Source organism: Brassica rapa, chromosome A04 (assembly GCF_000309985.2).
Source record: "Brassica rapa cultivar Chiifu-401-42 chromosome A04, CAAS_Brap_v3.01, whole genome shotgun sequence".
Taxonomy (NCBI): Eukaryota; Viridiplantae; Streptophyta; class Magnoliopsida; order Brassicales; family Brassicaceae; genus Brassica; species Brassica rapa.
This window is the reverse complement of record NC_024798.2, coordinates 21,416,497-21,429,904: the sequence shown is the minus strand read 5'-3', so window position 1 is coordinate 21,429,904 and position 13,408 is coordinate 21,416,497. Positions and strand designations below refer to the sequence as shown.

The 13,408-nt window shown below is 40.3% G+C and overlaps 4 protein-coding genes across 9 annotated transcripts; 2 read left to right on the top strand and 2 right to left on the bottom strand.

Moving 5' to 3' along the window:
- Window positions 1–595: 595 nt before the first annotated feature.
- Window positions 596–3,603, bottom strand: LOC103866223 (UTP:RNA uridylyltransferase 1). Its single transcript, XM_009144103.3, has 6 exons — window positions 2,307–3,603; window positions 1,793–2,161; window positions 1,495–1,718; window positions 1,355–1,418; window positions 1,075–1,271; window positions 596–989 (listed from the first exon to the last, which is right to left on the bottom strand). Exons 1-6 carry the CDS (start codon window positions 3,492–3,494, stop codon window positions 749–751), a joined length of 2,283 nt encoding a protein of 760 aa, XP_009142351.1. The 5' UTR covers window positions 3,495–3,603; the 3' UTR covers window positions 596–748.
- A 692-nt stretch (window positions 3,604–4,295) lies between these two features.
- LOC103866222 (receptor-like serine/threonine-protein kinase At2g45590) lies at window positions 4,296–8,042 on the bottom strand. Of its 6 annotated transcripts, XM_033290181.1 has the most exons (3): window positions 5,682–8,042; window positions 5,562–5,651; window positions 4,296–5,504 (listed from the first exon to the last, which is right to left on the bottom strand). In XM_033290181.1, the coding sequence occupies exons 1-3, from the start codon at window positions 6,650–6,652 to the stop codon at window positions 4,481–4,483; spliced, it is 2,085 nt and encodes a 694-aa protein (XP_033146072.1). In that variant the 5' UTR covers window positions 6,653–8,042; the 3' UTR covers window positions 4,296–4,480. The 6 variants fall into 6 exon arrangements, with proteins under 6 accessions (XP_033146072.1, XP_033146071.1, XP_033146070.1 ...); XM_033290180.1 differs by having other exon boundaries at window positions 5,562–8,041; XM_033290179.1 differs by having other exon boundaries at window positions 4,296–5,651; window positions 5,682–8,040.
- A 227-nt stretch (window positions 8,043–8,269) lies between these two features.
- LOC103866221 (cytochrome P450 76C3-like) lies at window positions 8,270–10,789 on the top strand. Its single transcript, XM_018658662.2, has 4 exons — window positions 8,270–8,776; window positions 9,350–9,872; window positions 9,946–10,224; window positions 10,303–10,789. The coding sequence occupies exons 1-4, from the start codon at window positions 8,385–8,387 to the stop codon at window positions 10,642–10,644; spliced, it is 1,536 nt and encodes a 511-aa protein (XP_018514178.1). The 5' UTR covers window positions 8,270–8,384; the 3' UTR covers window positions 10,645–10,789.
- A 201-nt stretch (window positions 10,790–10,990) lies between these two features.
- LOC103866220 (cytochrome P450 76C4) lies at window positions 10,991–13,297 on the top strand. Its single transcript, XM_009144100.3, has 3 exons — window positions 10,991–11,451; window positions 11,564–12,089; window positions 12,446–13,297. The coding sequence occupies exons 1-3, from the start codon at window positions 11,054–11,056 to the stop codon at window positions 13,061–13,063; spliced, it is 1,542 nt and encodes a 513-aa protein (XP_009142348.1). The 5' UTR covers window positions 10,991–11,053; the 3' UTR covers window positions 13,064–13,297.
- Window positions 13,298–13,408: the final 111 nt, after the last annotated feature.

The following is a 13,408-nucleotide window of genomic DNA, read 5'->3' as shown; positions in this document are numbered from 1 at the left end:
TTTAACTAAACTTGTGAATGCTAATTTAATAATATTTTGAAATTCTATCTGAGAAACTAATAACTCTCGTTGTTTCTGTTCTGAGACAGGTAAACCTCTCCTTGTTTTTGTACTATCTTGAACTTGTCTTTTGTTATACTAACGATGCTTGCTCGAATCTTATTAGCTTAGACTATTCATCTTGCCATGGTTATGATTTGACACTAAACATAGCATTATATCTAGTCACAACAAAATGTATTAGTTTGAGATTCAGTCGTTATCGCTTTACTCGTTCTTTCTGAAGCTTTTGCGTATGAATCCAAGAACGCATGGGAAGATACTGATCTTGTGATTGGTTTTGTTGATTGATAAAAGGTTGGTCAGACAATGTCTTAGCCAAACCGTAAACAACCAGACGACACTAAAACATTTCGAGATAAACTGCATTACACACACACATACCACTTTCTGTTTCTCGTCAAGTGAGGATAACACATTCATGGTTCTTCAAAACTTCGTTCAGACACATGTTATCTGTCTTTGGATCTGGTCTGGTCTATGCACTAATGTTTTAGTAAGATATGCCTTTTTTTTCCGTTTTACCGTTCTTAAAGAACAAAGCCATTTTTTTCTAATCTATAATCAAACAAATAATATTGATAAGGTCACAAGCAACAATCCAAAACAACCAAAAAAACAAAGTGGAGAGAGTGAATCGAAACATAAATATATACAAGCCACACGAACCTGATTCAATTTTTAAAACTTAATTATGACCTTGGCCATTACCATTATCATCTCCAGGAACATATGGTTCGAAAAGCTTGGCACATGGATTAGGATCCTGATGCATAATCTTAGCAGCTCGCTCGAACTCTTCCCTCAACACTCTGATACTAAACTTATCCACAACCCGACCCAGATCATGGCTCGTCTCAAACGGATCCTCTATGCATATCAAATGCCTATCGTTCCCAACTCTTCTCGTCCAGTCCTTCTCTCGCTTCCTGCAACAACAGAAAAAGAATTCAAGCTATCTCTGAGACTGCTCTTACAGTAGCAGTAGGTAGAAAAGATCAAGTGTGAACTTACCCAAGTATGGAACCAGTGCGGACAGATACAACGGTATTGGCATAGTCATGTCCATAAGCCCAGTAGTTGAAAAACCCCCATACCAGCTCGGCTATGGTCTCCCTGTTACTTGATCCGAATGTACTGAGTCTTCCAACGTTATCAAAGTATGCGCATTGGATGTTATCAACCCGAACTGAGTATGTCGGCTCCATCTCCTGCACATAGGCCAAAACCGTAAACCCTTTTCAATAAACGTTACATTACACATAAGGATATATCATATAGTTATCACACACACCTGTAAGCAAGGAAGAATCGGCGGGCTACGTTGTTGTAAGTAATGAATGCACATAAGAACGTACCTGCAGAAAGTTTCACACAATAAGAAAATGTCTCTTATAATTGTTTTGGTGAAATATAGAATGTGGAGGAACTTACGCATAGCTGGAGAGTGTTCCTTGATAAGTTTCATTAACCTTTCTCGATTTCGCCCAGTGTTTGACAATGAAAGCTAATTGCCTTAAACGGCCATCTATCATCGAGTAGTCCCGCAGGAGCTTTGTGTTCACAACAGCTAGCACATTGTTGATACATATATCACACGATATCCCAGTGACAGGATCCATAAGTTTTACTATTGGAACTCTAGCTCGTGTCAGTGCCTACACAAACACATGTCTTAGATACATAGACACAAGATTCATAACCATAAGAAGAAGTAAAACATTTGTTTTACCTGAACATTCTGGAAATGATCTGATTCCAAACTATCCGCCAGCTTTAACAAAATCTCTGATTTGTTGACATCATCATCATCGATTGCAAGGCAAACATCGATGTCGCTCTTTGGAAAACCAAAGGAGTTGGCACATGACCCGTAGAGATATAGCTTTGCGTTAGGCCATTCTTTGGCGACTAGATTGTCTAGCTTGGCCATTAGCTGTTTCTGCTTCTCCAGCTCCTCTTCTGCAGGAATAAGGGACTTGTAGACAGCAATGAAAGGTGCATCATGCCTGTGGATGTCGTTTCGACATGCCATATACCTTTTTACCATTCTTAACCTTTGGCCGAGTAGCCACTGACCCCGAGTGTCCATTCTCGATTCCTGATAACAAAAACCCAAACTTAAAAACAACTCTTACATTACAAAAATAAACATACTTTCTAATCACGAGCTAACACCATCACTGAACGTTCCCAAACAAGTCAAGTTATATTAAAACTGTATGATCTAGCAAACTGAAACTTACCTTTTCACGAGAAGTCTTGCTAGTTTTCTTCTCATCTTTGGCATCCTTATCGTCAGTTTCATCTTCAAGCAAAACAGACTCGACAATATCTTCTCCAAAACCCTCAGTTTCACCCTCAGCAGGGCCAAACTCTCCACTACCTTCCCTCTTTCCCTTACTCAACTGTCCCATTTCCTCTCTGTACTGACCTCCACCACGAGCTTCCTTGTTCAGCATCGAAAACGAATCCTGAGCATCAGCTGCCGATACAGAATGAAGACTTTTACCCATAGGTGGTCCAGGATGATCAACCTGCTGAGTAAGATTGAACCTTCCCTCGTCCTGGATAGATAATCTCCTTAATCTATCATTCTCAGCACTCAAATCAACAGCACTTTTATCCCATGCATTATGATGCTCTCCCTTTGCATTATCATGACTCCTCTGAGAACTACCCATCATCCCTCTACCATCATAAATTCTCTGGAAACCACCCATCATCCCTCTATCATCATGATTCCTCTGGAAACTATTCATCATCCCTCTATCATCATGATTACCCATCATCCCTCTACCCATCAGCATCCCTCTATCAGCATCCCTAGTTAACAAATCTCTATCCCATGCACGCTGGTTACTCGAGAATCCAGGAGGAGGAGTAGACTTGGCACCTCTACCGTTATTCCCAATGGGACCCCAGTTTCCTCTTCCAATGCTCCCAGGATGAGAAAAGTTTGGATCTTTACTAGAATTCAAGCTCCCGTTGAGAAACCCACTTTGAGTCGCATCTCCAGAGAAAGAACCAAACACAAGCCTTTGCGGCTGCTGCTGCACCATCGAGTGATGAATACCAGCTCCATTAAACCCTAATCTATAAGCATCTTCTCCTGATAACCTCTGATTACCATCGAATTGGTTCGACGGAAAAGGGTTTTCTTGAAATTGAGGAAACCCTAAGAGATTGGGAGGCGATGAGGCGTGGGGCCAAGGAGGAGTACCGTTAGAAGCCCAATTCGAATTCAGGGTGGGACCAACGGCTGCGATTGCTGGATCGAGAGTGAACGACTGTGAAGGAGGAGGAGGAGCTGGTGGTCTGATCGGTGGACTCTGCTGGTGAGGTCTTCTGTGTAGAAGAGAGAGTAGAAACTCTCCGCCGCCGTTGTTGTCTGATGGTGGAGCTGGAGAGTCGCCGCCTCCACCTTCCGCCATTGAAGAGAGAAAGTGAGACGATCTTTGGGAAGTCGACGATCTTTCAATTTCTCACTGTTGTGTGAACCGATCCGATCTCGTGTCTTTTATATATTCATGATACTCTCTCCACCCTCCGATGTTTGGATTTATATTTCTAATTATTAATCAGGAAATCATCAAATTTTTTAACCCAAGAAAAAAGGAAATTATCTAATTAATTAAATAAAGTATTTTTTAAAAAAAAATTGGTACAGAACATTGCCTTAAACCGGTTGAAAACCGATCTGTAACTAAACCACACTACAAGTTCAATATGACAAGCAGTTCTTAACCCCTTTGCTGCAGAGTTGATGAGAGGGTTTTGGGTTTATCCTCATGACTAGCTGTTCCCTTGTGTAAGCAAGCATCTTCAGCTATTTTTAGATTATTACAGGAAGAAGGAATGTGTTTGGCAACAATTGTGGAATGCAAACATGACAATTATGGGAGGTTATCTTAAGAATACTCACCAACCTTTCTTCTTCACCTCTGTTCTTGCTCTATGTTGTGTTGTGTCCTCTCATCTCTACCATTGTAAAATAAAATCTCTAGTTCGCAATCTTATTATACAAAAGCATATGACTCAGTGACCAGAGTTCTAGTTCCAGGAAACACCAATGTTTATTTTTTTTATTAAGCTCCAGTGGCAATGCACTCTGTTTGAATCAATCCCATGCCCACAATATCTTTCTGCATTTACTTTCGTTACTTCTTATTATTCTCTTTTCTTCACTTATAGGTTCTCGTTTGTGCATAGATTCAACATATTTCTAGCTCAAATGGTTAAAAAGGTGGTCTGAATAATAGATTCTGCATTAGTAGTTGAAATAGTCTTGCAATGACATACTAATCTTCATAACACTATTAGCAAGAATCTAATGTTATGGAATTAAACAGCTTCTACAACTAGCAATTGGTTTAGTGTTTTTGAACCAGACAAATCTACACTTGTTTGAGGCTCATCTTCACCGTGCTTTCTTCCTTGACTTAAATGGAAACCCCATAGGCGGAGACGGCGAGAACTCAAACGGCAAATGCGGTGGCTCAGACGCGCCGGTAAGCATCTCAACAATCTCCTTCATCGTCGGTCTCTTAACCGGAGATCTTTGCAGACAAAGCAACGCAATAGTAACACAAAGAACCGCTTGCTCCTTCTCCAAAGAATGTATAGACTTATCAACCAACTCCAATAAGTTACCATGACAAGCCAACTGCTTAGCCCATGATATCAGATTAGCCCTCTCGAACTCCGACATAGGCGACGCGGTCACCTGCAACGGCCGTCTCCCGGAGACAAGAACCAAGAGCAGAACCCCGAAACTGTAGACATCGCATTTCTCAGACAACACACCTCCACCACATTCCGGTGCAATGTAGCACACCGTGCCTCTCATGCTCGGTGTGCTGCTTACTCCACCGCTCTTCTGAACATTCACATCACACCATAGACCAGAATCTTGACTTTGTTTTTTAACTGATTTTAAATCTCCGCTTAACCCATCTACCCACCAGTCTATACTATTCCTCTTTTTCCTCTTGGTAGGATTATGAGACTGTTCATCATCATTGTCTCTGTGAAACCAAGATTCAATGCTTGAGATTGAGCTTAACCCTCTTTTCTTTTTCTTCTTCCTCTTCTTTCGAGTTAGCTCCTCGCAAAACTCTTCCTTCCACCACTCTCTAGGCTTCCTCTTCTTCTTCTTCTTCTTAGAGATTGATGACGATGCTGACCCATCACCGTTTTTGATCCACTCCTTGTTGTCTTTCTTAATCTCACTCCCAATCCACTCCATCACATAGTCTTTCACACTCCCTGACTCAACCACTCGTCTGCTTCCACCGTTGTTGTCTTGTTTCCACCACCAATCTCTCCTCGAGCCCACCTTTTGCTTCCCACCACTCTCCACACTCATTTTCTCCGGTGATTCTCCTCCCGGAGACGTAACAGCACAGTTCTCCGGCGAGGGTATCAATGCCTGTCCCGGAGACGCCGTCAAGACGCTAACAGCACCATTCTCCGGCGAGGGTATCAATGGCGCTCCCGGAGACGCCGTCAAGACGCTAACAGCACAATTCTCCGGCGACTGTATCAATCCCCCTCCCGGAGACGCCGTGCAAACGCTGCTTCCGCAACCATTCTCCGTCGCCGGAGACGTTACAGCACAGTTCTCCGGCGAGGGTATCAATGCCGGTCCCGGAGACGCCGTGAAAACGCTACTTCCACAATTCTCCGGCGAAACCACCGATCCCACCCCCGGAGAAGCTCCAATCCCATTCTCCGGCGAGAAACTCACGGCGTTGCCCTCTTCGAACAGAGTAATCACACTCTCACACTCCTCAAGAATCGACCCGTTATCATCTTCCTTTCTCTTCCCGTCATCATCATCTTCCTCAATCAGAATCCTAGTCTCGTCCCCACCACCACTCACCAAAGCCAAAGACTCAGACTTTACCCTCGCCAGACCAAAATCTCCGATCTTTGCCTTGAAATCGGAATCAAGAAGGACGTTACTCGGCTTCACATCACCGTGAATGATCGCCGGATCACACCGGTGGTGAAGAAACTCAATCCCCTTAGCAACATCAATCGCAATCTCGAACCTTTTCCTCCAATCCATAAGCTCCTCGCACTTGAGAGCCCCAAGAAGCGCCTCCTGCAAGCTCCGGTTAGGCATGAGCTCGTAGACCAGCACGAGCCTCCGGTTACGCCGATCGGAGGAGAATCCGAGGAGGGAGACGACGTGAGGAGAGGCGGTGAGGTGAGAGGAGAGAGAGAGCTCGTTGTGAAACTCGCGCTCGCCTTGTAAGGCCCCGGCGGAGGAGTCCATGACCTTGACGGCGAGGGAGGTTCCGTTAGGGAGATCGGCTTTGTAGACGGTGCCGAACCCGCCGTGGCCGAGCTGGGAGGAGTCGGAGAACGAGTTCGTCGCGCGGCGGAGCTGGGAGTAGGAGAAGCGGCGGCATTGGTAGTGCTGAGGAGAGGCATCCGAGGGAGCGGTGCGGTTACGGGAGAGTTTCCGGTAGAGGAGGATGGTTAGGAGGACGAGTAAGGCTCCGGTTAAGGCGAGGGAACCGGTTAGGATAACCGGAAGCGTCTGGAAACGGTTATGAACCGGCGGAGAGGGGGGTGATGGCATTTTGGGAAGATTTGAGAAGAAGTTTTGGATTCATTCCATAGAAGAAGAAGGTGATAAGGGGAAAAGCGCGTGACGGTGAGATTCACGAGGGTTTTCGGGTTTTTAGTTTGAAAGGGTCCCACAGTGGACCTAATGAGATTTAATTGGGGGGAAGTGATGGTGAAGTCAACCTCACTCGCCCTCACGCGCATGCCTCATGTGAGTGTGGTTTAGAGCTAACTGGTGATTAAAGAACAAGAAGTTGTTGTTCTATTGACAAAGCCATGTGATAATGTTTGAATAATTTTGAGTACTTATCCTACAAAAACTATAATAATTTAGATTATTAGATCAAAAAGAAATTATCTACACATAAGCTAGATATTTTATAGCTATTTTTTGTATAATCATAGTTTTTTTTTTTAATTCTATGGATCTGTTCCTTTTTATATGCAAACGTGCTAGTGACGTCAGAGAAAAGAGGCATTGTTCTGGTCGCTTTTTGTGGTGATGAGATTTTGACCTTTTCAGATTTTCGCCTTTTATCGCTTTGGTCTTACTCTTGTTGGATTTTCGCTTTGTTTGTTTTGGTTTTTAACTTTTTACCCAATTTTTTGAACCAAAATACAAGTCACTAGGTGTAATTAGGGGTTTGACTTTGGTAACATAACTTGAAAAGGGAATCTATAAAAAGTGGCAAAAAGAAAAGAGACAACACACAAAGCTTTTTCAGGTTATTGCAGATTCAGATTAGTCTTTTTACTTTAAGTTTTTTTTCTTTCTAAAAGAGATCGAGATTAGAGAAGAAGAAGTGATTGAGTAAAGTAATAGAAATGTTCATGTGAGTTCCACTACTTAACCTCTTTTTTCTTAAAAAGAAAAATTAAAAATCATTCAACACTACTATACGGAGCGTTACAGCCAACACTTGTCGGGGCCCGTGACCTTGGCCCTCCAACTCTCCACCACCGTTACATAAATTAAAAGTTACTATAAGTTTATAATGTGCTATTATCTTTTCATGATTTTTTGTTTATGTTCCACAGAATCATCCAAGAATTAACACTAACTGTTGCTCAAAAAAAGGAACAACCATTTGATTCAAGGTTATTTACTAGATAATCAATTTTTATTTTATACTTCAGGTTGAACATCAAGCTCTCCATGGTTGTATGATTCTACATGGTTTCTGAAACAATTTCCACGTGCTATGTAAGACCCATTGACAAATATGGACGTTTATATCTCACGACAAGTATACAATGAGTCGATCGGTCCACCAAGAATTTGAAATGTGTCTTGATTTCTTTAAGAGTTACAACCATGTACGTGACAGTTTTACGAACGTGTGATTATCTTGAAAGGAGATATAGTTTGTTCACTATATATATATATATATTATAAGAAAAATTTTCTAGGATAATTCTTTTTAAGTTTTTTGTCAAAAAAATAGCTTCAATGAAAAAAATAATTAAAATTTAGTAAAATATATATTTTTTTAGGGTTAACTAATCTAGACTTAAAGTGAAGATGAAAAGTTTGAGGATAGAGTTTCAAATTTTAAAAATTAAAAATTAAAAATTTCAAAATAAAAATTAGCTATTTTGGTCTTTTTTTTAATGACTATTTCTGTGATAAAAATTTAAAAAGGGCTATTTGAGATCATTTTCCTATATATAAAGATATGCACTATATAATTTTATTTTTATCATAAAGAAAAAAGCAAGTAAAGCAAATCGGTCGTGATCCTGAAATGTGCGTTATGTCTCTGCTCTTATGTTTAGTCTTATCATGCTTCCTTTTGTTTTACTTCTTCGTCACCGTGAAAACGAGAAGCAGTTCTCGCGGCAGTAGTCGAGCCACACTTCCACCGGGTCCTCCAAAGCTGCCAGTGGTTGGAAACATATTCCAAGTCGGATACAGTCCTCACCGTTCGCTCACTACTCTCTCGAAAATCTATGGACCAATAATGGGTCTAAAACTTGGAAGTTTAACTACCATAGTCATATCTTCACCAGAGGCAGCAAAAGAGGCACTAAAGACACAAGACCATCATTTATCTGCCCGAACCTTTAATGATCCGGTTCGAGTCTTTGACCACCATGAATATTCTTTTGCATGGGGTCCTCCCTCAGCTCGTTGGAGGTAGTCTTTGTTTTATTTTATTCAATTTGAGTATGAACTTGATCAAGCCCCCTTAGCAAGTAGGATCCTTATTCAAAGAGTGAGGAGGCATGCCGTAGTATAATAGAAATTTAATATATCATTTATTTTATTGGCTTGCATGGGGTAATTTGGTGTATGTAAGGATCAAGGTGATCATCCTGATCTTAGGATTTGTAGTTATTCAAATAATTACACAGCTAATGAAAACAAACTATATAGAAGAATAATCACCACAATTTGTTATTCTCTATTTTACGCTTTAAAGAGTCCAAATTCACAACCGAACTCTAGATTGTAACACATGGACGACACTAACACATATCACATAGTTTGGTTTTACGTTTATGTTCGTTTTCTCAAACCATATTTTAGTGTTTTAATATTGTTTTTGTCTTTATAAATTGTAGACGTAAGTTATATAATTTTTTAAGAATATTTTTTGTTCAAATGAACGTCGTTGAAAGCACAAAATTAACGGATTAACGGAAATCACCATACTTAAATTTGTTAAATATACACATGACATGACTATATGTAGGTATATCATTTCAGGTTTCTAAGGAAAATAACAACAATGCATTTGCTATCAACGCAACGCCTAAACGCCATGGAGCCTCTAAGGATGAAGAAAGTGGAGGAACTCATGAGTTTCATTAACAAATGTTGTGAGAGAGAAGAAGCTGTTGACATAGCTCGTGCTTTTTTCGTCACAGCTCTCAATATCATCTCAAATGCTTTGTTTTCCACTGATTTCGCGACCCATGATTCCAAGTCATCTCATGAGTACCACAACACGGTTATTAGCTTGATGAACGTCACGGGGAAACCCAACGTTGGAGATTATTTCCCGTTTCTTAGGTTTCTTGATCTACAAGGCACCCGTAAAGAAGCAACTCTTTGCACACAGAGATTATTCAAGGTTTTTCAAGACTTCATTAATGCTCGGATGGCCAAGAGATCATCTCAGACAGAGCGGAAAGATGTTTCTAGCTTCGATATGTTAAATACCCTTCTGGATCTTACACAGGAAAACAAAGCAGAACTGAGTTTAAATGAAATCAAACACTTTCTTCAAGTAAGTCTTGATAATCTAATACTATAAAATAAAAGTACTTAGCTTATTAACTAATAACTATACATATATGTAGGACTTGTTTACAGCGGGCACAGACACAAACTCCAGTACAATGGAATGGGTAATGTCAGAGTTAATCCGTAACCCAGAGAAAATGGTCAAAGCTCAGAGTGAGATACGGCAGGTGATTGGTGAAAACGGTGTCGTTCAAGAATCTGATATCCCCAGGCTTCCTTACTTGCAAGCAATTCTGAAAGAGACTCTTCGTTTGCATCCAGCAGCTCCTTTGATCCCTCGAAAATCAGAATCAGATGTCCACATCTTTGGTTTCCTCATTCCTGAAAACGCCTCGGTATATCACATCATATCATGTGAAAACACACTACGTATAACTAACTTGGGAAGCACGTTAACCTAATTTCTTTTTTAGGTTTTGGTGAACGTCTGGGCGATAGGACGAGACTCGAGTGTATGGGAGAATCCGATGAGGTTTGAACCAGAAAGGTTCTTGTTACGAGAAATCGATGTGAAAGGCAAAGATTTTGAGCTGATACCGTTTGGAGCGGGACGAAGAATGTGTCCAGGAATGTCAATGGCTCTTAGAACAATGTCTTTGGTGCTTGCCTCTCTTCTCTACTCCTTTGACTGGAAGGCTCAAAAGGGTGTCGTTGCTGAAAACATGGACATGACTGATGCCTTCGGTGTTACCTTACGGAAGGCCAAGCCTCTACGTGCCGTACCCACCAAAAGATCTGTGCGGTCGTCTTTATAAGTGTTCTTAATCTCGTATATAGATAATTTTGTTCTGTTGTACTCATCCCAATAATGTCATGTTGAATGTCTCTTGTTTGTATTCTTGTACGACGTTTGCAAAAATTATATCAAAATTAAGCTAGTAGTGCAAATACACACATGTATATGGTTTGCGGAGTACCAAACAAAGTTGATTTACTCGCAATTAAATCGTTTTGACATTTTACGACAAGAGGAGTCCACTTGTATCAATTCGGATCTAACCACCGGAACGATGATTTTGGACCATACATAAACATCGATAGATCTTTCTGAAATTTATGTTTTTTTTATTCTTTATCGACAACGTTTGTTATTTACACTAATATATTTAAATGCGTTGAAGCTTGATGTTTCATTTCAACGAAAATATCAGTTGACAAAAATAAATGGACATCATGTTAGGAAAAACTCTGTTCCTCTTAGGTTGCTTTATCTTATCATGTTTCTTTATCATCTCAACCACAAGATCCAGACGAAGGAAATCTCTTACAGCAGCTGCGACTCCTCCAGGGCCTCCACGGCAACTCATCATCGGAAACATTAACCTTGTTGGAAAGGATCCACACCGCTCATTTGCGGACCTCTCAAAAACATATGGACCAGTCATGAGTCTTAAGCTTGGATTTTTAAACACAGTGGTCATAACTTCACCAGAAGCTGCAAGAGAAGTCTTAAGAACACACGACCAAGTCTTGTCTAACCGTGGCTCCAATAACTCGATAAATTCCATCAACCACCAAGAGTTTTCCCTTGTCTGGGCTCCTTCATCCTCGCTTCGTTGGAGGTATAGTTAATATGATCACTTTCCATTTTAATTATTCATTTTCTATGGTTTTATTTGACTAATAATGGGTGGTGGTTATCTTGTCTATATATGTTGATGTCTTGTTTTTTAGACTACTGAGAAAACTGTCAGCGACTCTGCTCTTCTCACCGCAGCGTATGGAAGCCACCAAAGCGTTGAGGATGAAAAAGGTGAAAGATCTTATAAGCTTTATGAGTGAAAGCAGCGAGAGAGAAGAAGCTGTCGACATTTCTCATGCATTATTCACCACAACTCTTAATATCATTTCGAATATTCTGTTTTCGGTCGACCTCGGTAGCTATGACCCATTGAAAGAGTTGAATGGGTTTAAAGACACGGTAATTGGTGTCATGGAAGCTATTGGAAACCCAGATGCTGCTAACTACTTTCCATTTCTTCGGTTTCTTGATCTGCAAGGTAATAGCAAGAAGATGAAAGACAATATCGAGAGATTGTTTAAGGTTTTCCGTGGGTTTATCGATGCTAAAATAGCAGAACAATCATTGCGGAATAACCCTAAAGATGTCACAGACAGTGATTTCGTGGATGCGCTTCTTCATCTTACCGAAGGAGATGGAGCAGAGCTCAACACTAATGATATCGAACACTTTCTCTCAGTAAGTCTTACCATATTGCATACTCCCTCTAATTTAAATGATTGATGTATTAGCTTATGTGTTTATTTAAAAATTAATGCTGTAGAATTTAAATAGTGCATTTAATTTTATAATAAAATATAAATATAAAAATAAGTGATTAAATTTTATTAGAAAACACATTAAACATTAAACTACATTAAAATAAAAATAGAAAGTAATGGATAAACAGCGTATTTAATTTTTCTTAATTTGTGTAAATATATGAAACATCAATCTTTTGAATATATAGAGTATTTTTAAGTCATATGAATGATTATAAAACGGACAGAACTATAAACTTAGACAATAATGGATCATATGTACTCATGTATCAGGACCTGTTCACGGCAGGCGCGGATACTAGCTCTAGTACCGTTGAGTGGGCAATGGCAGAGTTACTTAGTAACCCTAAAACGATGGAGAAAGCTCAGGCGGAGATTGATCATGTGATAGGCCAAAAGGGTATTGTTCAAGAGTCTGATATATCAGAATTGCCATATTTACAAGCGGTTGTGAAGGAAACTTTCCGGATGCACCCGGCTGCTCCGCTGCTCGTCCCTAGAAAAGCTGAAGCTGATGTGGAGGTTCTTGGATTTATGGTGCCTAAAGACACTCAAGTTTTGGTGAACGTGTGGGCCATAGGACGAGACCCGAGCGTGTGGAAGAATCCGACCCGATTCGAGCCAGAAAGGTTTTTGGGGAAAGAGACAGATGTGAAAGGTAGAGATTATGAACTTACACCGTTTGGAGGCGGACGGAGAATTTGTCCGGGATTGCCTTTGGCTGTGAAGACTGTGAATCTCATGCTTGCTTCTCTTCTTTATTCCTTTGACTGGAAGCTTCCAAACGGCATCAATCCTGAGGACTTGGACATGGACGAGACATTTGGTCTCACATTGCATAAGACCAACCCGTTACATGCCATTCCCATCAAGAAGCGGCCCATTAATTAACCATTGTGGTACACGTGTGTTTCGTAAGTACGAATATAGTTTCACACTCGAATAATTTTGGACCTTATGATTTTAAATAAACACAAATAATCTCAAGTACTCTTTTTTTTTTTTGAAACCCAACTTCCATTCATTAGATAAATAAACTTAGGTGGGAGCCATGGCCCCTCTCCATAAACATTCAAACTCTGTTTTTTTTCTCTCGAAATCTCAACTACTCTATTGTATGATTTTCTTTCCTTGACTACGTGATCCATGTGAACCATATTTTATTTTCAGAGAATATTCATAAAAAGTAAATTGTTATCTTGTTCTACACCCTTTTTATTGTACATATATAATTCA